The 22,037-nt window shown below is 48.6% G+C and overlaps 1 protein-coding gene and 1 long non-coding RNA gene across 8 annotated transcripts in view; one reads left to right on the top strand and one right to left on the bottom strand.

Moving 5' to 3' along the window:
- The window catches only part of shroom3 (shroom family member 3), a 60,439-nt gene that overhangs the window by 11,445 nt on the left and 26,957 nt on the right, over positions 1–22,037 (top strand). For 4 of the 7 annotated variants that reach the window (XM_086170209.1, XM_086170210.1, XM_086170215.1 and 1 more), the window contains exon 3: positions 10,630–10,824. In XM_086170209.1, coding sequence (XP_086026335.1) covers positions 10,630–10,824 — 195 coding nt within the window. Of the gene's footprint in view, positions 1–2,065; positions 2,174–10,629; positions 10,825–19,551; positions 20,056–22,037 lie in introns of those variants that run through there. The other 3 variants (XM_086170213.1, XM_086170212.1, XM_086170211.1) reach the window with 2 other exon arrangements.
- LOC147221120 (uncharacterized) lies at positions 9,039–10,610 on the bottom strand. The gene is made up of 3 exons (XR_015107913.1): positions 10,180–10,610; positions 9,958–10,097; positions 9,039–9,303 (listed from the first exon to the last, which is right to left on the bottom strand). It is a non-coding gene; the product is annotated as an uncharacterized LOC147221120 (long non-coding RNA).

Genomic DNA, 22,037 nt, shown 5'->3' with positions numbered 1-22,037 from the left:
GGAAAAAAAACATAAGGACGTCAGCAGCAATGTATAATAGAGTATTTAATTGTATAATAATTGTAAATAAAAGAAAGGTTTCTGCTTCACGGATTTTGCCTATCTCGGGTTCTTTTTGGAGCGTAATCCCGCCAAAAACAAGGGTTTACTGTATATGGCCAAAGTATTCACTCATCCATCCAAATAACCGGAATCATGTGTTCCAATCACTTCCATGGCCTCAGGTGTATGAAATAAAGCACCAAGGCTGTTTTTTAACACACACTTGTGAAAGAGTGGGTGTCTCTCAGGAGCTCAGTGGATTCCAGCGTGGAGCTGTGATAGGATGCCACCTGTGCCACTAATCCAGTAACTCCTACATATTCCACGGTCAACTGTCTGCTGGATCAGAAGAAGGTGGAAGCGTTTGGGAGCGACAGCCACTCGGCCACCGAGTGTTAGGTTGCGTGAACTGACGGAGCGGGTCAGCGGACGCTGAGGCGCATCGGGCCTGGAGGTCGCCCACTTTATGCAGAGTCGGTGGCTACGGACCTCCAAACTTCATGTGGCTTCAGATGAGCTGAAGATCAGCGCGTAGAGAGCCTGGCAGAATGGCTTCCCGCGGCCGAGCGGCCGCATCCAAAGTGCAATGCAAAGCGTGGGATGCGGCGGCGTAAAGCACGGGGTTTTGGTGCAGGCTTGTCTTCTGGCCTCTTAGTTCCAGTGAAAGGAACTCTGAAAGCTCCAGCTTCACAAGACATTTTGGACAATCCCATGGGAAGCGCTTGGAGCTGGAGCCTTCCTTCTCCAACACGACCGTGCACCAGTGCACCAAGCAAGCTCCATAAAGACATGGATGGACAGTCTGCTGCAGATGAAGTTGAGTCCAGACCTCAACCCCAGAGAACACCTTTGGGATGGATTCAAGCGGAGTGTGAGAGGCGGGGCTTCACGGCCGACATCGCACACACACTTCTGGAGGAACGGTCAAAAACTGCCGGGCACCACGACCGGCATGTCGGTGGGTTTAGGCGTGACTCCCACCCTGCAGCTTTTATTTATGGGAAGATGTGCGAGAGGCACAACACAATGCAGGACTTTAGACTTTAGACGGTAAAACGCACACACACCGCAAGACACACATACGGCAGCACGAGGAGGCGCGCTGAGAAGCCGCGGCGTGAGAATTCTTCGTCCGGACGACCGGCGAGCAGCAAGCCACGCTGTCTGACCTGCGTCCTCCTTCTGTCAGAGGAGTCGCCTCGCAGGTGTGCTTTTATTTAGATAAGCTTTATTTATTACCGTCGTCTCGTGCCGATAAGGAGCGACGGCTTTGAATCTTACCTGTGTGTTTTGCTGCTGAGCATAAAACCGCTGACACTCTCTAACATAACAGAAGGTGACCTTTGGCCGGTGAACTTTTTTCAACATGTAGAATATCCAACCGCCTCGGTGGTGTCCGTGCAATGATTGAACCAACGGTCGCGTGTTCTCCTCGCCACGCTTTGTTATTATTTAGCACTGCGTTACCCGTGAGCCTCTGCTGCCGTTGCTAATGTGCTAGTGTGCGGATTTGATCCTCTCAAAATAGTGCAAAGTCTTTGTTCTTCTTTTTTAGATTTTTTTTTCACTTTTGTGTCTTTGTGTGCTTCAAATATGGAAACAAGGCGTCACACTTTGCCGCCGGGGTGTCATGCGCAGATATTTTCCATTTTGTTTGAACTGATCGGTTAACCATGTTTTGTCACACACTTTTAAATTTGTTGTTTCCGCTGGAGCAGAGGTTCATGGAATGTTCTTCAGGTTGGAATACATCGTGTGTGTGTGTGTGTGTGTGTGTGTGTGTGTGTGTGTGTGTGTGTGTGTGTGTGTGTGTGTGTGTGTGTGTGTGTGTGTGTGTGTGTGTGTGTGTAGGCAGTAGTTAGTGCTTATCCTCCATCCTCAGTGAAGTCAAAGGTGTGTGTAAGACACACCTTTCACACTCGCCCCACCTGTCCTACCGTCCGACGCTGTCTTTCCTCCATACCTTGGCGGCTTGAGTGTGTCTTTCCGGAGAGACCTGATTGGCCGACAGCAGTCGAGTAAAGCAAAGGACAGAAAGCGAGAGCGAGCCAGAGAGAAGCATGCCATCTGCGTCCTTAAACCAAAGCCAGAGCACGCCGGAGTGTGTTGTGGGGAGCTGCCTATCAGAACTGTGAGTCAGCGTGTGTGTTTTTTCGTGTGTGTTGGTGTGTCGCCGGTTATGCGTAACCATGCGCAACCAGAAGGCGAGCGGGTTGAATTATTACCCGAGGAGGAGCTGCTACGTCGGACGTCAGCGTTCACTGAGCGTACTTTGCTTCGGTTCTCGATCCCACGTAAACACGATCATTCGGAAACAACACGCTTAATAGCCGTGTCATTTCTTTTCATTTCAGCTTATCTGAGGGCAAATTTGATAGAAGTTTCTGACAGCTTGATAAGATGGTGATAACTAAGCTATGTCGGTATGAGGGGAGAAATATGGGGTTACTGTCAAGTCCATCCAATGTAGGTCAGAGGCAAAATCCTCAGACAGCAGGAAAAGTAGTGGGATACTGTAAAAAAATGCTAAACTCTTGTAGCAGCTGCTGAAAATATTCTAACTGTAATTAAAAAAAAGTATTATGTAGATGTTGCTAAGCTTTTCATTGGTGTCTAAAAATCAGAATATGAAATAAAAATATAAGAAAACGCACTAATGCAGTGACTGCTAATGACCACTATTGACTCGCTGAGCTCGAATTCTTTTTTATCCATAAATGTAGTGTTGTTGTTGTTGTTGTTGTTGTTGTTGTTGTTGTTGAATTCCTACTGAATCGATGCCAATTTATCAAATACAAAGTGTTATTTAAGCCTTTACATGGCATATAGTGATCTGATGAGCCTGTACCTGGGATGAGGGGTTTTTACCCTTGTATTTGCAACCACTCATTGCTTATTAAATAGCACCAGGACTCAAAACAAATCATGTCAGTCTTCAACTTAATGCTTCCAGTCTGACAAGATTGTAGACTGTAAGTAATAAACATATAATGCTAAGCGTGCTGTAAACAGCTGCAGGTGTCAGTGACAGAATGAATGTTGGTTTCAGGTATGCAAGGCCTGAACCCTTCCATTTTCCAGTCGCAGACTAAAAACTGGGAGTCCGAAGGAAATCTTGGTGTCGGAGTCTTACCGAGGTCGAGCGCTCCCGCCATCTCGGCTTTTAATGTGACCTGACAGTCTTTGCTTAGTCTCGGGGCTCACGGCAGTATCAGACGTCGTTGGATATTATATTTGATATTATTAAGTCTTTGTGTTTAAAGACCGACTAGACAACCAACCGATGAGCCCCAACAAACCCGGAAACAGGAAACCCGGTACCAGCAGAAGGGAAAACGTTGCATGATGGGATGAGAAAGTTGTCGTTTTCCACGAGTCCTTTCAAAACCTTTGCAAGGTCTTAACATGTAAGAACCACAGTCTTAAGTCTCTGACTAGGCTGAGACTTAAGACTGGTAAAACTAGTCCTCTGATGCCAGTTTGCCTGGATGATTGTTGTGAGTGAGTCTTTTCCGAATCTTTTCAAAGTCTCAAGGTGTAAACCCGGCGTTACGTGATGGAGCCGATCGACCCGGGGCGAGGTGGCTCCGGCCCCCTTGCATCCCTGTGGGTCATGAATGAATGAATGAATGAATGAGGGAGTGACTGTCATCACTTGCTCTGTTCAGGCACTGAACCCTGCACACCTTTAAAACCATCAAGTATTTCAGGTCTCGAACCCTCAGCTGCTTGACCAGCAGCGTCCGATGAACTAGCATCACCGCTCATGGTATGTAGCGAACCAAAACGCTACTGAAACCGTAGGTAAATATCAAAAGCTCATTTTTGGAAACATACATGGGTCTGTGCAAAAACTGAACCTCAAATCAAAATCCCAATAGGTTTCTGAAAATGCCATATTCAAGTAAGTGAATGAAACCACCAGTCCAATGCCAATCGTGTGTGTGTGTGTGTGTGTGTGACAGAGACGGTTCATGTGGTCACGGGGGGTCGGAGTGGAGCATGTGTCAAGCGAGAACCTTTGTAGTTGCTACCTGAGCCGGTCGGCTGTCCTGGTGAAAGAGGAGAGATCATCTTGTCTCGCTGTGTCTGAGAGGTGGACTGGACCGCCGCCTGGATCAACTTCTACTTACGACGCTCAGATGCCTGTTTTGCGTTATTTCTCGGGTTCCTATCGTTGGTTTTCTGAGCCAACCCGTGTCTCGCGAATGTTTTTTTGTTCTATTTAGTCTTGGGATCCTCAGAAGGCGTCCGTCTGCCCTGGCCGGTGTCACGTTTCACATGAAAAGCTTTTGTTTTCCCACAGGTACAAACGGGAGGTTCTCCCCGCTCGCATAGCAAACATTTTTCTCGTGTTTGTTATAATGACAGTTCAGAGTCTCTGCTTCTACCGGGTAACGTTGTTAATTGCAGAATAAGCGCGTGTAGCTATTTCTTAGGGCGGTCCTTGGGGTGGGCTGCGCATCAGTGGGTGAAGAGAAATCTCAAATGATTTTCCTCTCCTTTCTACTTTCACCCGGGACAAAAATCCAGTAATGAGGTTCGGGCAGCACGGAGGTGGTCAAGGTAAGATTATCTGGCCGGGATAATGGAGGAGGCTTTGAGATTTCGCCCCTCTTTTTCTCTCCTATTGAGTCCCTTTGAAGAGAACATTAGTTTCATCTCAGTGCATTTGAGCCGGCGGCTCCAAACCCGTTCATTTCCAGCCGTATCATCGCCGGTAAACTGAGAAAGCACCTCGTAATCAGTCAAGAAAGTCACGACTATATTCAGATGTGTGCTTTTCTTCGGTTTCCTGTTCGTTATGTTCCAAACTTAACTCAGGTGCAAAAGTACCGAATGAAATGAAAATGGTTGTAATTTTTTTCCCCCTTTATGAGGCAGACCAGTGAAAATTACATGACATTTGGACATTTTTCTGTATCGAGAGGCGGATCCTTGTATTTCCCGAGGCGACGCGCTGTCACGGTGCGAAGCGCCGCTGCCTCACAGCAAGAAGATGCAAGATTCAAAGCGTCGATTGTTGATCTGGACAACGGAATTCTTATTTCGCCATCCGCGGCCAAAGCAGATCGAGTAAGCGTACGGTTGCTTCGGGTCCCTGGTTGGATCCTCGGGGTTCCACAAGCACAAAGGAGGCTCTTTGGAGACCCTAAACCTGGCGACGGGTCCAGGGGGAACGCCGCCTCCCGGCCCCCCCGGCCCCCCCGGCCCCCCCGGCCCCCCCGGCCCCGGCTGCAGGATGACCAGTACACATTATAAATGAATGCATCAAGATGAATAGATTGCTTTTTCTTAAAGTACCTTCATTCCAACTGTTGAGCCATGTGGAGTTGCATTCAAACTATTTAGCTGGAAGGATGAAGATGCATTAACTGTCCAACATGTGTTGGTTCTCACTGTCGACATGTTTTGTCCGGTCAGTGTATTTTCATCTATCAAGCGAAACGGTGTGGATGTAGGATTACACTCCGCTTTGTCAGAAGCCCATCTTCCATCTTCCATCTGGTGGCTGAAGAGACCTTCTGCTGGCAGGCGGCCGAGCAGGTGGAGCCCAACCGGACCGAGGTCAGGAGGTGATGGCAAAGCATTACGCTCATTTTATTTCAAGGTAAACCGCTGGAGAAAGACTCCTGGGGCGCTCCTTTGGAATGCGGGGACGGCTTGATGGTCCTGCTGTCCGACCCCAGCCGATGGTCAAGGTGGATCAGCTTTAGACATGACCTGCACGTCTGCGTTGGATCGGCAGCCATTCTTCAGGGCCTTTGCTGTGTCTGACAGCGATGCGTGGATCCTCTTCTTCTTCTCCTTTGGGCTTCTCCCTTCAGGGTCTCCGCAGTGAATCCACCTTCTCCATCCAACCCTGATGTCTGGATCCTCCTCTCTCACACCAACGACCTTCATATCCTCTCTCACGACGTCCATCCATCTTCTCCGGTCTTCCTCGAGACCTCCGATTCCAGCGTCCGTCTACCAATATGTTCACTCTCCCTTCTCAGTCCATGAGCCGACCATCTCAGCCTGGCTTCTCTGACCTTCTCTCCAAAACGTCCAACGTGTGCCGTCCCTCTGATGGACTCAAAAGCGGGCAACTAAAAGAAGTTCAAGAGACATGATGTTTACCCTTCCCAAGCCTGATCTTCAGCGTAGCTTCGTCTCTGAGCGGTGGGTTTGAGCTTGTGGTGCCCTGCAGGCCCTGAAACTGCCAGCCAGACTCTTCATCGCTGATCTGTCGCTGTGTAGTTTCATCTGCTGTGTTTGGTCTGATGTTTGACCTTCTCTTAAAGAGTCCAAATCAGATTTCACCGATGAGGCAATAGTCTATCCTGATGATCCTGAATACGGCGGTTACGGGCCGGGAGCCAATCCCTGCTGTCGCTGGGCGAGAGGCGGGGTTTGATCCGGACCCGATCGATCACATGGCCGCAGCGCAGAGACATGAAACCGTTGACTGTCATTCACAGCTAAGGACGATTTGGTCTTCAATTCCCTGCACTTGGGTAGCGGAGAGCCTGGGGAGAACGTGCACGGCCCCCGGTCAGAACCAACCGGAAACCGCAACCAGCCCAATGGATTTACAATCAACACGTTAACTTTCTCCGGTTGCTAATATTAGACGTCGGCGCAGCTGTAAATCAAAGGGAGGCTTGGATTGGATAATCTCCCGTTGATATCTCGAGCGTCTGAGTCCCTCAAAGAGGATCCCTGTCTCGTTTTCACCGCCTCCTTCACAAAGGCTGACTGAAGACTTTTACCCTCATTGGAAGTGAAAACAACCCTGTGGGAAGGGAAGAGTCGTTGCAGGACGCCGACGCCGGGGACTCACTCGACTCGGGGAGTCAGACTCTGGACTCACTGGACTCGGGGAGTCAGACTCTGGATTCACTCGACTCGGGGAGTCAGACTCTGGACTCACTCGACTCGGGGAGTCAGACTCTGGACTCACTGGACTCGGGGAGTCAGACTCTGGATTCACTCGACTCGGGGAGTCAGACTCTGGATTCACTCGACTCGGGGAGTCAGACTCTGGATTCACTGGACTCGGGGAGTCAGACTCTGGACTCACTCGACTCCGGCATGTGATTGTCCTGCCAAAACATTGGGCCGCTCATTTTGGGTGAGTGACGAGCAGACGATAGCGAGCGCTGCTAGCCCGTGTTGGTCTCGTCACCGAAAGCCAAAGATGAAACGGTCTTGGGAGGGAGATCTTCGGGGACCGGAAGCTTCTCCGATCTCACGCTTTGCACGCGCTCACTTTAGTTTAGCTCACTTTAGTGACGTGCAGTCAGTGCAACATGACCAGGCATTTTAGATCCTCGCCTGTCCGTCCGTGTCTTGTCCATGTCTTCTGGTGCCGTGCACACGGACACGGGATTTTAAATGTTCCAAATTGGGCTGGAAAGCATGGAAAGTTGTAGCGAGTGACATGGGAGGGTTGGTAAGAATGCGTTCTCCAAGCAGGACTGAAGGCGGGTGGTTTGGTCTGCAGGTGTCCCTCCTTCTGCCGCTCTCTTTGTGTCCGTCCTTTCATTCATCTCCAGTGACTCCACGCCTTTGTGCTCTTTTGTTGTCGGGTGACGTCATCCGGCTGAATGAATGTTTGAGTTTCCCCGCTCAAAAAAAAAAAAAGAAGAAGGGGAAGAAGTCACCCCGGGGACAAAGTGCCACACACACTGGTTTCCCGGGAGACGGCTGCGCGAGCGTGGATCTGCGAGCGCCGTAATGAGATTGTCGAGACGCTGCGTTCACACGGTGACGACACCGTGAACTTTGGTGTCGGACACTGTCTGCCGTGCTTTGGGATTCATGGCTCTGAAGCCATCAAACTTAGCGCCGTGCAGTCTTTTTTTTTGGACTGGGTTTGCTGTTTTTCTCCTTATTCGCGCCCCCTGTGTGTGCGACGGAACCTGGTGTTGAAGCCTGACCTCATGAGGTTGGTTTAGTGTTGAAAAGACTCCCAGACACTCAGCTGACCAGGCGCAGGTATTTCGCGTCCTTGGAGTGTGTCTTCTCAGGGAAGCGGCGAAGTCATAATTCACGAGGTGCGTCTCGGCGGGTCGAGGCGTCCCTCCGACCGGAAGGATGGCGGTTTGTTCCCAGGCTCCTCGGGCGAGACGACGAACCACAAGTAGCTCCGGAGGTTTCGGTTAGCGCCTGGCGTAGCAGCTCCGGGGCCGTCGGTGTGAATGCAGAGAAAACAGACCGTTTATAATGCGGCCGTCGGTGGAGCGGCTGCCGAACAGATGTGTGTAAAAACCTAAGCGCCTTCCGCTGGGAGAGGACCAACGCTGGCGATAAGGCTCCATACTGGGCTTCTCAGCGGCTCATGATTTAAATGCCTCTCTTTAAGTTCTACCTGTGACCACCTGCATGCTCGTGCTGCTACCACTAGAAGTGCAGCGCACCCAAAAATATTGGTTGTATTTTAGAGCAGATTCAGGAGTGCTGCAGCATTTGACCCCATTTCAATCATCTCAGGTGTTCTTCTTCTTCCTCCTGTGTGTCTTTGGGCTGCTCCCTTCAGGGGTCACCACAGCCCAGGGGTCGGGAACCCTTTGACTGGGAGGGCCTTAAAAGACAAATATTTCTAAATATAATCCATTGAGGGCCATGTAGTATTTTTAACGTATAATGAATTAAATATGTCTTACTTTTAATGCGACTTCTGGTGCCGCATGGATTTGTTTGAAGTGCGGCTTTATATTTGACCGTTTCATCCACGCAATTTTATCACCGCATATTAGACGTAGCGCAGATCCAAATGCAAATTCCTCCGTCCACGCAGCCCGGAATGCACATTTTTTCTTTTCGCCATCTTTTCTGTTACAAGGATAAACTAGTGGGCGATCTGATAAAATTGATTTCTTCACCTTTACAACGACCCGGACGTGTTCGGAAGCCATCGGCCCCCGACCCGACTGACGGGTGACCCGTGAAATTCATCTTCTAATCTAATTTCTGTTTACTTTAAAATGCCACATTATTATGGAGAAATATCACAAGTATTTTAAAATCAGTTCCAAACTGTTTGTTTTCAACTCAAAATTGTCTGGGAGCTCCAGGCCGTCAGCGGAAGAGCCATCTATAGGCTTATATAGGATCCTGACCGCTGCCATAGCAGGTCATCTTCCCCATCTAACCCTCTCCTCTCACACCAGCTGACCTTCATCTTCTCCTCCTCCATCCATAAACCTCCTTCCAGATCTTCTCCAGCCTCCGCTGTCTGTGTGTAAAGGTTCACTCCGTCGCTTCAATTCTTATCTGCCAAACAATCGTTGGATAACAAAAAAACATTTATGAATACATTGATATATGGTCGTGCACAATATCTGGATTATTCGATAAATTGGGTTGGGGATCATTCAAAAGTAAAAGCCAAAGTCAGCTTTATTGTCAATTTCTGGATTACGAGCTGGACGAGAAGGTGTTTCTCACAAGAATGATAAGAATAGAGTGCGGAGTAGCAGTAAAGTGCATTGTTACATTAAACTGAGGTATGAAGTATAATGTGCACGCAGACACGCGCTGATATTTGCCTGCATGAGAAAGTAGCAGCCGCAGTTTTTGGGTCGAGTTTAGAGCAAAGCTCAGATCCTCCGATTATTTGATTTCAGTGAGAAATCTGGCTTTAAGCTGTTTTTCCCCAAAATTGAATTGTCTGCTGATGCTCAAAAGGGGTTTGATTCAGTATTTCCTGAGTGAACAGTGTGTGTGTGTGTGTGTGTGTGTGTGATGGCAGATGGAATGTGACAACACGGTCCCTCCTGTTCAGGTGATCTCAGGGTGTTGCAGCTGCCTTGCATTCCTGTAACCATGTCAAACAGGTTTCACTTTGATAGACCTTTCCTTTTCCACCTGTGTGTGTGTGTGTGTGTGTGTGTGTGTGTGTGTGTGTGTGTGTGTCGCAGCGATTACTGTAATTGTCTTTGTTACCCAGGCCTGTTGGTTTCAGTGTGTTGGCAGGGTGGAGTGAGGAAGCGACTCTGACTTGAAGCCGGACAAATGTTTTTGTTATTTCTTGTGTGGATTCCCGTCGTTCTGCTCCTCTTTTAACCCTTCAGTGGAAAGACACAAGTCTGGTTACTTGCATTAATGTCGCAACTTTCTGCCTGAAATTCATCCAAATATGGGCCAAACCTTTTATCTGCTACATTTTGAATCATACGTTGAGATTCTTTCCGTTCCTCCGCTGTAAATCTTCAGTTCCTGTCATTTCTAATATCATTTCAATGGCACGGAATGGCATCCGCAAGTATTTGTCCCACCGAAAGTCTAAAGGGATGTGACGCCGAGCTGTTTGACATTTCAGATACCTATTAATACCCCAGAACATGACGGCCAGTGGCGGTTGCTATGGAGACGCGTTCGCTCCATCCAGACGAGGTCAGGACCTCCGCTGTGCAAATGACTTATTCTATCCAAGTTCAAATTCTGCAGATAACAACCTCTGAGTTCACAAGCTCCCCGATGGGACGTTTCCCTTTTCCTTTGGGTCCGGTCCAGTTTTTTGATATTTCTGCCCACCGCATTCTTTACCAAATAAATCCCGAATGAGACCGAAGATGTTTGTTCCGTCTCTTTCCTCAGGGTGTTTGACCCAGGATACCTTGAAGCGCTTGGTTTCTCCACTCCTTCGCCTCCTCTTCTCCCGCCTTCTTCTCCTACCCCTCCTTCGTCTTCATCGCCAAAACAACAACAACAACAACAACGGCAGCGAGATCCCACGTCTGGCCACAGCAGATCATGTTCAGCAGGAGGAGTCCAGCTACGCATCAAGAACCGGTGAGTCTCCAACGGGTCGGAGGAGCTTTATCTGCTCGGGGGAAGTAAATAGGAACATAGTGAGGGGTCACAGAGTGGCATTCGGATGTCTTGTCGCGGCTCACGCTTCTTTCCAGGACCGACGAATCCTCTCGGTTTGTTTGGGCCCCTTGGGGTTCAGACAGGAAGTGATGTCCAAGCGGTGGCGGGTTTACCGGCGGGAGGATGTCCTGTGCTGGCTGTGTGCCGCTCGGAGGATTTATTCATGCGTCCTGCCTCGGGTTCGGTCGCTTAAACAGGATGATGAACCTCTCGGGTTGCCATGGGAACCACTCGACACTGTTTCTCACACCCATTGTTGCTGCTCGGGAAAACTGTCGCTCGCTCGTCACCCTGAGTGGACGTGACCCCGGCGGGGAAAAGACTGAGTGCAAAGCTTGAAGGTGTCACTTCCAGCTCCTCTTCAATGACCTCAATTGTTTCTGTTTTTGTCAACACGTTGTCAACAGGAACACTCCGTTCTGCCTCCGGACCTCCGTCGGAGTCCAGTTTATTTATCCAGGATATTTTCTGCCTCTGTCACTTTAAAGCAAAAGGACTCCTGTCCCGGAAGTGTGACCAGCCTTTGGCCACTCCTTCATTTGGCCTCGGTAGTTCTGTTTGTAGATCCATGCTCTGCAACTGAAGGTTTTCAGGAGTGACCGATATGAAGCCGTCAGGGATCAGAAGCTCTGACTCACACACAGCAGAATGTGTTCTGTTTAGGATCATCCTCCTCTTCTTCTTCTCCTTTGGGCTTTTCCCTTCAGGGTCACCACTGTGAATCCGCCTTCTCCATCTCACCCTGTTCTCTGGATCCTCCTCTCTCACACCAACGACCTTCATATCCTCTCTCACGACGTCCATACATCTTCTCTTTGGTCTTCCTCAAGACCTTCAATTCCAGCATCCGTCTACCAATATATTCTCTATCCCTCCTCTGTCCATGACCCAACCATCTCAGTCTGGCTTCTCTGACCTTCTCTCCAAAACATCTAACATGTGCCGTTCCTCTGATGGACTCATTCCTGATCCTCTCCATCCTGGTCACTCCCAAAGAGAACCTCAACATCTTCATCTCTGCAACCTCTAGTTCTGCCTGCTGTCTTTTGGTCATTGGAACAGTTTCTAGTCCAAACATCATCGCTGGTCTCACCACTGTCTTGTACACCTTTCCTTTTATTCTGGCTGATGTTCTTCTATCTCTTGGTACCCCTGACACTTTTTCTCCACCCATTCCAACCTGCTTGGACCGTCTCTTCACCTCTTCTCCACACTCTCCTACGCTCTGCACTGTTGATCCCAAGTACCTGAAATCCTCCAGCTTCTTGATCTCCACTCCCTGTAGCCTCACCGTTCCACCCGAGTTCCTCTCATTCACACACATATATTCTGTCTTGCTGCAAATAAACATCATTCCTCTCCTTTCCAGAGCATACCTCCACCTCTAGATGTTCCTCTACCTGTTGTCTGCTCTCACTACAGATCACAATGTCATCCGCAAACATCATGGTCCATGGGGATTCCTGTCTAACCTCATCTGTCAGCCTGTCCATCACCATTGCAAACAAGAAGGGTCTCAGAGCTGATCCCTGATGGAGTCCCACCTCCACCTTGAACTTCTCTGTCACCCCTACAGCACACCGTACCAGTGTCTCACAGCTAGCATACATGTCCTGCACCAGTCTAACATACTTCTCTGCCACTCCAGACTTCCTCGTACAACACCCCCTCTCTTGGCACCCTGTCATATGCTTTTTCTAGGTCTACAAAAACGCAATGCAACTCCCTCTGACCTTCTCTGTACTTTTCTATTAGCATTCTCAACGCAAATACTGCATCTGTAGTACTCTTCCTAGGCATGAAGCCATACTGCTGTTCACAAATGCTGACTTCTGCTCTCAGTCTAGTTTCCACTACTCTTTCCCATAACTTCATTGTATGGCTCATCAGCTTAATCCCTCTATAGTTGCCACAATTCTGCACATCCCCTTTATTCTTAAAAATAGGCACCATCACACTTTGTCTCCATTCTTCTGGCATCTTCTCACTCTAAGATCTTGTTGAATAATCAAGTCAGAAATTCTACCGCTGCCTCTTCCAGACACTTCCATACCTCCACAGGTATATCATCAGGAGCTCTTTAAAGTATTCTTTCCATCTTGCCATCACTCTTCTTGCCTTCCCTCCTCCTTCTAGCATCCAGGAATATTCTGCATCACTTCATCTTGCTCATTCCAGAACTTCTCCTTCTCTTCAGATTCACATCCCACCTGTGGTTCATAGCCACTAACAACATTGAGCATCACACCTTCAATTTCCAGTTTCAGACTCATAAGTCTATCTGACATTCTTTTCACCTCTAGGACGTTCCTTATGAACTCCTTCTTCAAGATAACTCCTACTCCATTTCTCTTCTTGTCAGCACCATAATAGTACAACTTGAAGCTGCTCCTAAGCGTCTAGCCTTACTACCTTTCCACCTGGTCTCCTGGACACACAGTATATCCACCTTCCTTCTCTGCATCATGGCGACCAACTCTCTACCTTTTCCTGTCATAATCACGATATTCAGAGTCCCTCCTCTCAGTCCCAGACTCTTTCCTTTCCTCTTCTCTCTGCTTCCGAACACACCTTCCTCCTCTCCGTCTTCGACCGACGGCAGCCCAGTGTCCACTGGTACCCTGTAAGTCATCCAAACCAGCGACGGTGGTTGTTAACCCGGTCCTCTACCGATCCGGTGTGAGATTGTTAGGTTTGATTCGCATGTTTGGTTTTGGCAAAAGATTGAGGCTGGACGCCCTTCCTGACGCAACCCTCTGCCCTCATATGGTCTTGGACCGGCTCAGGGAGGCACCGGCCAGCGCCCCCGAGGCGGCATTCATCCACCGATGGAAAAATACACTTATCTGGAATTGCAGCGACGGCCTGCGGTTGTTTTCGCCAACCTCCTCTCCAAGAGGTTGGATTCCAAATGCTTTTCTAATCCCAATTATGTCAAGCAGACCAAAGCATCCTGATTTCCCACAAGTCTGAAGTTGAGCTCATGTGTCTTTAGTGCAACCTGATGACCACCAATATCATAGTTCCCAAGAAAAATCAACTCTTTTATTTTCATTTTGAAATCTTGCCTGGGATTTATCTCTTAGATTAGCTCCCTGCCTTTCCCCTCCCGACAATCTCTGATTACATCTGATCATGTAACGTGCCTTCCAGGTCCAGGGTTTGTTTTTTTTTTTTTTATATTTTTCACGAGTTGCTTGACACAGTTGGACACTCTAGTTCCTCAGCAAGAAGGTCCCTGGTTGGATTCTGGCATGTTCCCCTGAGTTTCTATGGGTTTTCTCCAGGTTCTCCGGTTTCTCCTCCAGTCCTAAAGATGCAGGTGGATCCCCGGAGACCCTAAATGTACGCTAAGCGAGGTCGATTTTGAACGGATTTGTGGATTGGTGGCTCCGTCCTCGAGCCGCGCCTTGTCTTGGTTTGTTCATGCGCCTCCTGTATCTTGGTTCTGTTATCTGAAAAACAAGAAGGAACTCAACGCCTCGATTCCGGCCTCTCGCCACTCTTTGTTTATTATTTCACCTGCCGTCGGTTTCAAAGGTGCTGACTCACCTTCAAGGTTGGGTTGGGTTACTTTTCTGAACGTTTCATTGGTGACAAATAAAATGTCACACCTTGATGAAGATACGTCAATTAAAATTCTTCTCTCACCTTTGACGTTTAAGTCTCATATATGGAGGAGAGACCAGTGGGTCTCACCGTAACTTCTCTGGGACAGAAATGGATCTGCAAGCCAGGATCTGCAGGACCTTTGCTGAAGTGATGAACCTTCTGGGGGTGACTTTCCTGCCTGAACACTATTGTCACCCTCCATCTCACTCTCTTCAGACAGGCTATAAATATACACACACTCGCCAACACACAGTTTCATCCTAATATGGAGGTCACGTCTGTGTGTGTGTGTGTGTGTGTGTGTAGTGAGCATGACAGCCTCATGATGGTGCTAGTATGTCCACTGACTCTTGAGGTTTGTGTGTGTGTGTGTGTGTGTGTGTGTGTGTGTTGTTTGCCTTTCCTGTGGTGGTGTTATTTAAGGCTCTAAATCTGTGACACGTTTGGTTTCCTTCTTCTTCTTCAGACGCCAATAAAGACCTGGAGTTGCCAACGTTAAGTCCAGAAGAAAAGCATCCAGTTTGTTCCTTAAGTTAAAGTTCTGCGGCTAAAAGCCTTTTAGCAACCGAAACAAAAGTCATTAAAATGTACTTGTTGATCAGATAAAGACAGAGGAAGAGAATGACTGGATTCTCCCACAATCCCCTGGGTTCTGGTGGTGATCAGATAAGGCCTGCAGGAGGAGGCCAACCTTGTGTGCCATTGGTCCGACAGCAGGAAGTGTGTGGAGGTCCCGCGAGGCTGGGCGTTGATCTCGCAGGGACGGAAAGACCTCGCGCTTTTCTGCGACCCTCTAATTTCCTCTACTCCTTTTCTACGCTCCTCTTTTATTTATTTATCATTATATCCTGACGTCCAACTTTGCTCCTGTTTTCTCGCCCACCGCTGTCTTCTACCCCTTCGTCCTTCCTCCTTCATCCTTCCTCCTTCCTCCTTCCTCCTTCCTCCTTCGTCCTTCGTCCTTCGTCCTTCCTCCTTCCTATCCTCAGGTCTCCTCTTCCCCCGTCCCGTCCTCCCCCTGCTTCCTCGTAGCACTGCTTCGCTCTCACTCTGATTTTTCTTGCGTTGAATCACTACATTTTTCTCAAATGAGATTATCACATAATTACCCCCGCTCCCCCACCCCCCACCACCACCCTGCCAACACGCCCAAAACACACACACACACAAACACACACTCGTGCGCGCGCACAAAAACATGCAAAACAAAATCCAATGCTTTCCTTGAAATGAGCAGCCAGCTATTCAAAACAGCAACGGTGCCGTTCAGCGTCAGCCAGGGGTCAAAGGTCAGAGCCCAGGCGTGCGCAGCAGAACCGTGATGAGGGATAACAAGGTAGTTTAAGTCCTTTTCGGGCACAAACTGTACCTTCGGCCTGCGCGGTGCTTCGTCTGAAAGGGTCAAAGGTCAGACGACGTGTACGCGACCCCTCGTGGAGCGGAAGGTTCTTCATGGACCTTTTAGTGTCCCTTTCATGTTTTCTAATCCTAATCCTTATGAATAGTTTGTTAGAATAAGATGCGCCAGATGTCACTTGAACATCAGAGAGTTTGTAATCAGAGGCCATTGATTCAAACAAAAGGCCAATTTAACCGAGTGTTGGCAAGGCGCCACCGAGCGGCGAGCGGTGGTTTCATCATCAGAAAGAAGGAAATGTCTTGCTAGAAAAACACCGGAGCTGCTGCCAGCCGTTGCTAGATAACGGCAGGACTGACGCGTTGTCGCGCTGAACTGACAACCATCAAAACGGTCTCAGCGTCAAAGTTCTTTGGATTTAATGGACACTGAGTGCAGCATCACGTAGGGCAGCTATCGTCCGATAAAATCCGCTGTCCGCAAGTGAAAACTTGAATGATCCGCGTCTGCGTTCTTTTGCGGTCGATCAGAACCTTTTTATTCGCCCCGCATTAACCGATAGGAGACTTGCCAAGAAGGCCGTGGGTTAAATATTTGCCCAGAAGTATGTTTGAAGAGTCCTTCTTTCCCAAAGGTAAACAAATAGCCAGTCAGGAAGCCACAGTTCCTACTGCATGTCGGGGAAGTGGCTGATAAGTTTGGAGAGGTCCTTAGGAGTGTTTAAGAAGTCACTCCAGGGGATGTACTTATCCTCGAGGAGGCCCCGGCCGGCCTCTCTTAGGTATCAGCCGTCCTTGAGGACAACCTGGGAGTCCACGGGGTCACGCATGGTTCCGGAGGGAGAGCTTTTTGAAGAAGGGGTCTCGATGGAAGAACTTCCCAGTGGCCTGGATACCGGATCCGGGAGTCCTCGAGTCCTCCAGTCAACCGCTAGTTTGCAACGTCGACCCGACTTCTTGATATTCCCCAGTATCGGCTCTTTTGGAGATTGCAGACTTTGGCTAAAAACACGCATTTGAACAAATCGAAGGAATTGAGAGTTGAGAATCAGCATGAAATAAATGATGGAGCCTGTTTTGCTAGCTAGCTTTGCTGTCTTACACCCGTCAAAGATGTCTTGTTCTCCCACGCCTGTTATGGCAAACATCTGAGACGTCGCTGTCTTGGGTACAGATCAGGTCAGTCTAAACCACTTAGGCTACAGGGTGCGTGGCACAAACACACACACACACACTCTCACACACACACACACACAGACGCTTCCGCAATGACAAACATCTATGGGGTGTTATGTTTGAGCCCTTGGACTGTGGAAAACTCTTTTGTGTATTGCAGTCAGACGATGATGTTTGTAAAGAGGCGCCGTCGGCTGATCCAAGGAAGCACCAACTACTTGTGAGCTGGTTTCAGGTTCCCTGCAACCAAGTCACTCATGTCTTCCTGCAGGTTCTCCGTCCCAAGAAAACTACCCCGCCAAGTCTGTGCTCCTCAAACAGCACGAGCGCTGATCTTTGGATTAGTATGTCGGCGCCTTTTCCAAAACACAGATGAATTAAAATCTTCTGAAGATCCTTTCAACCATTCTGCACTCGTCACGCCGTCTCTGGCGCCGCCTAGAAAACCAAGTGTATCACCATCGGCGCTGGTTTCCTGTGAATCTGCAAAAGTGGAAGGCGGTTTTTGTTCTTTCTAAAAAAGAGACATCGGGTCCACGACTGTGGTGTCCCGTGTCCGACAGGCAGCAGAAACATCAGCACTTTGACACAGATTTGCAAACGCTTAACTTTGTCCTTGTTTTGGAATCCAATACCGAAGATGCAAAACTCCAGATGCTCTCTCACGGCACGGGCTCGTCTCATGAAATCAGCACATTACTTTCATTAAATGATCGTGCTTTCGAAGTTTTACCGTCTTATGGCGGCACACGGTACCGTGTTCTTTTTGTAATCTTTGAATATTCTTGCTAGAACTTTTTTGGGGGATGAATGTGTGCTCTGCACCTCCATGGGCTGCAAGCCAGTGCTGTCCGGAGTTTCTTCATGGCATGTTATTTGACATTTGAGCCGAATGCTCAGATTAGCCTATCAGACTTGTACCCAAGTGCATTGAAACACGCTACGTGCACAGCTTTGTGTGTAAAAGCTCTAATGTTAGCACTGACGTCACGTGTCGTAACAGCTAACGTGCTCGTGCACTCGAGCTTCAGCAGATATGCAGTGACAGAACGGTTTGAGAGCCATGAATCAGCTTACATGACACACACACACACACACACACACACACTCTTCAACAATCCATTCTGCTAACTTTGATTTCCGTTGAGATGCGGGAGATTATTTTGATAGGCCAGTGTGAGTAACAGTTTCCCACGGCAACAGATAAGGCCTGAAGTAAGACACACCCTGTGCACACGTATGTGCATACACCCAAAGATTGTGTTAGCAAAGCCGTTTGTTGTCTCTGGAGGTTGTAAATAAGTGATAATAAAATTCGGTTTCATCTTTTTAGCGATTCATAATAAAGTCGGAAAAGCCACCGTGCCCAGAATGCGACGGGCTTCGTCACCACCGAAAGGCTTGACGTGCGTCGGCATTTAGCGTTCGACCAACTTGAATCCCGATCAATCACCTGTTAGGCCGGTTTATCTTACAATTTCAAAATGGCTTAAAATCAAAACAGAACAAAATGTCATCGACCGGCAACTCTTTTGCCGCCATGCTGTTTCCCCTCTGCTCCCCCCCACGACGTCAACAACCCACGTGCCCCATGTAAGGATGTGATTGCGCCGTCGGGCCGGCGCTTTCCGGTTGTCGTTCCGGCTGTCGTTCAGAGCGGGAGCCGGTCTGGTGTTTCCGCCGCTCAAAATTCACCGTGAGACGTTGATGTTCTTTGTGAACGATTGAACGCAAAAACATTGGCGGAGCTGCTTTTCGTAGAGACCCGTTGAATCTTTGCAAACTGAGAGGCGATGGACTGTGAGTTAGAACATGCAAACGTGCACCGGATTTCACGGCGCCGCCGCCGTCTATTGAGAAATCGGGGCCAAACTTCAGTCAGCCTTAAGATCGTCAACAAAGCCGACAATGCAAATGATTGCGCTTTTGAAAGCAACTTGCCGAGCGAAGAGCGAGACAGAGCTTGAGAGCTGCGGTCCACATGGACGTTCTACAGTCAATAATTCATTGTCGGGAGCGAGACCACATGCTGCATCATGAGACGCCGTTCTCCCCGAAGCGCCAAGATGCACTCGGGCCGCGGCGAGTTCAATAATCCACTGTTCCGGGACGCTCTTTGCTCTTTCTCAGACTTCTTTCTGCTATTACACCTTTAGCGCTTCCCTTTTTTCTCTTCGTTCCATTGCACGACGGATATAACTGTGGATTCCTCTCTTCCTCGCCCTTCATCCTCCCTTTCCTTCTCTGCCCTCACCCTCTTTACATCAGTTTAGTAGCCTCATTCCTTGGTATCATCTCCCTAATGAGTCTTATCTCCCTCCTCCATCCTCCCCCGCCGCCGCCTCATACCCTTTCGCAACGTCTCCTCCCTCCTCCCCGTCCTAACACTCGCTGTATCTCGGTCACATCCGCAGACGCCGTCCGACCCGGGATGTTTGCTTGGTGATTTTATCTCGCGCCGGCCCTAATGACGTCTAATTACTTGACTCTCCTAACGAGCTCTGAGCCGGTCGGACCCGGAGACGCGTCGGACGGCGGACGGGGGAGGCCGGACCCCGAGCGGCGAGGAGGACAGAGTCGGAGCGCTTTGAGAGGCGACGCCGATGTCTAAAATGCGACGGACTCGAGGGCGGTCTAGAAGAGATTTAGAACAGACGTGCCGCTGAAAACCCCCCGAAGGTGGAGTGAAGCTTTTCGCGAAGTAGATTTCAGAAGACGAGAAGCGTCGGCGTCATTTAAGGAGACTTCCGGAGAAGAAGAAATGGAGCTTTTATAAGAGAAGACATTGAGACGCAGCGTAGATCCACCAGTAGCAGAGAGTTAAGGGCGACTTCAGACTCGGGCCATGGAGCTGTTGGAAGTTTTCTACCGAAGGAGGCTTCGGAAGAAGCAGAAGAAAGCGGAGCTGGGCAAGTCGGACGGGGCTCTGTGTCGAGCGCCGTCCGAGGCCAACGTCAGCAGCCTGGCGACCGGCCTCATCTCCAAAGTGCTCCGCTTCACCTCCAGGTAAATCCCAGAGGCTTTTCTTTTCTGTCTGCAGTGGAATCCACCGGCTCGCCGGGCGGAGGGGATTCGGCGTGAGCCCGCTAGTTTGGCCAAAACGGGTTTCACACTCATTTGCGACAGTTGAGTTTCCGTTCAAATTTTCAGGTGGCGGGACCTCGGTGAAGTCTCTTCTTTTTGTGGAAGTTGTGGAAAATCCGTTCTCGGTGTGTTTGTATTAGGAGATTCAAATTCCCTTTTCAAATATTTTAATTGTATTTTTCCGATCCGATCGCAATTCTGACCGACTAGAACTTTCTGATAGGCTTTTTAACCTGAAATCAGCAGCATTGCAATCGTCTGTTTACCGAGATGGAGACGCGACTCCCGGACGGCTCGCGGCGTCCACTGCTTCTCTAGCGGCAGAAATTAAAAAAAAAAAGAAAATGAACGCTTTATTTTAATAAAACATGGCGAGGAAAGGAATCCTGGTCCAAGAAGAACCTGCACCTCTGAGCTGATTCGTTCACAGTGGCTTTTTTTTTTTTAAATATCTTTTTCAACGTTGTCTTCAAACACTCACTGTTTCTCTAAAAGTAGGAGCTGCTTGTTATGTAATTGTGTCTTAGCTAAAGTGCATTTATGCTCTTTTTCTCCAGAAGTATGGAGAAACTCTCCAGAAATATTTTTGGCAGTATTTATGCTTTCATTTTTATTTATTTTGCAGAGTGGTATTTCCAAATGGACTGATATATATTGGGTAAGACAGATTATAAGACACCGTGGAAGTTTCCGGCGACCACTGCACGATTTCATTTTGCACACATTGTGTTAGGCGTGTTCACGTCGGTACAAATGCCTGAAATGTTCACGCGCTGTCCGTTAAAACCAGTGAGTGTATTTGTCGCCCGAACGTCACCGAGCCGTTCGTTGCCGAGGCTTTTCCGGGCGACGGTGGGTTCGAACCCTCCACGCCTGCTGGAGACGCGTCATCGCGACACCGGCTGAAGTATTTGCTAACACGTCAGAGCGGAAGGCAAAACCGACGCTTTAACAAAACAACAAACCGCTTAAAACACTAGAAGATTTTGGTGGGTCGATGAACCCAAAGTGGCGGCCGGCCAGAGGGATGCCGTCGGGAATGTCGCTCGGGTTGAGCCGTCGCTAAGAGAAGATTAGATCGGATCGGTGGAGGCACAAGGACGCTCTGCTTTTTTTAACCAGTTCTCGTCGCCAAAGTTCGTAAAAGTCGTGATGGCGGAGCAAACCAGGCTTTAGCCCAGCCGGTCAAGAAGAGACGTCGGGAATGATGGGGTTTGGAGGCGTTTAGTCACGTCCTGTCATTAACCAGAGTTCCCCGAGTTCAGACACTCTGTCCTCTACTTACCCAGATTACATCTTTTCCTGTTTACCAACCTGGATAAATACAAAAATACAATATTGCAAGTGAGATACGGGACAGTTTGAGGACACCTCCAAAATATCATGATGTGCAGATCATGACGGTGATCGCCGGATACAAAAACACATTCAATCCATTACTGAAATGACTGTTTAGAAAAACGACCCATTTCCGTCTCTCTGGTTTACTTGGTCAGAAGTTGAAAATGTTGCGTGAATAAAGGAGTATCGTATTGTTTCTACTTCTAAGTGTTTGAAACCCAAGTGAAACTGGATTTACGCGACAGATGTTTCATCGGGGGGATTTATATTTACACATATTGATGGAAAACGACCTTGAAACCGTGCCGTGTTCCACATTACATTACATTACATCACATTACATTGCATTTGGCAGACGCTTTTATCCAAAGCGACTTACAATAGAGGACATAAGGACTGCAAATACACTTGCAAATACAAGATGCACAGGAAATATACAGAACAGTAAGCTGGGGTTAGTGAGGGTTTTTTTTTTTTTTGTTCTTTGTTTTGTTTTTTGTTTTTTTTGGACAGAGACACACAAACTTACACACACACACACACACACACACACACACACACAC

This window comes from Fistularia commersonii, chromosome 23, assembly GCF_037954325.1.
Source record: "Fistularia commersonii isolate RoL2024-O1a breed Wild chromosome 23, RoL_Fcom_v1.0, whole genome shotgun sequence".
NCBI lineage: Eukaryota > Metazoa > Chordata > Actinopteri > Syngnathiformes > Fistulariidae > Fistularia > Fistularia commersonii.
Note: the sequence above shows the minus strand (reverse complement) of the source record. Positions and strands in the feature narration are given on the sequence as shown.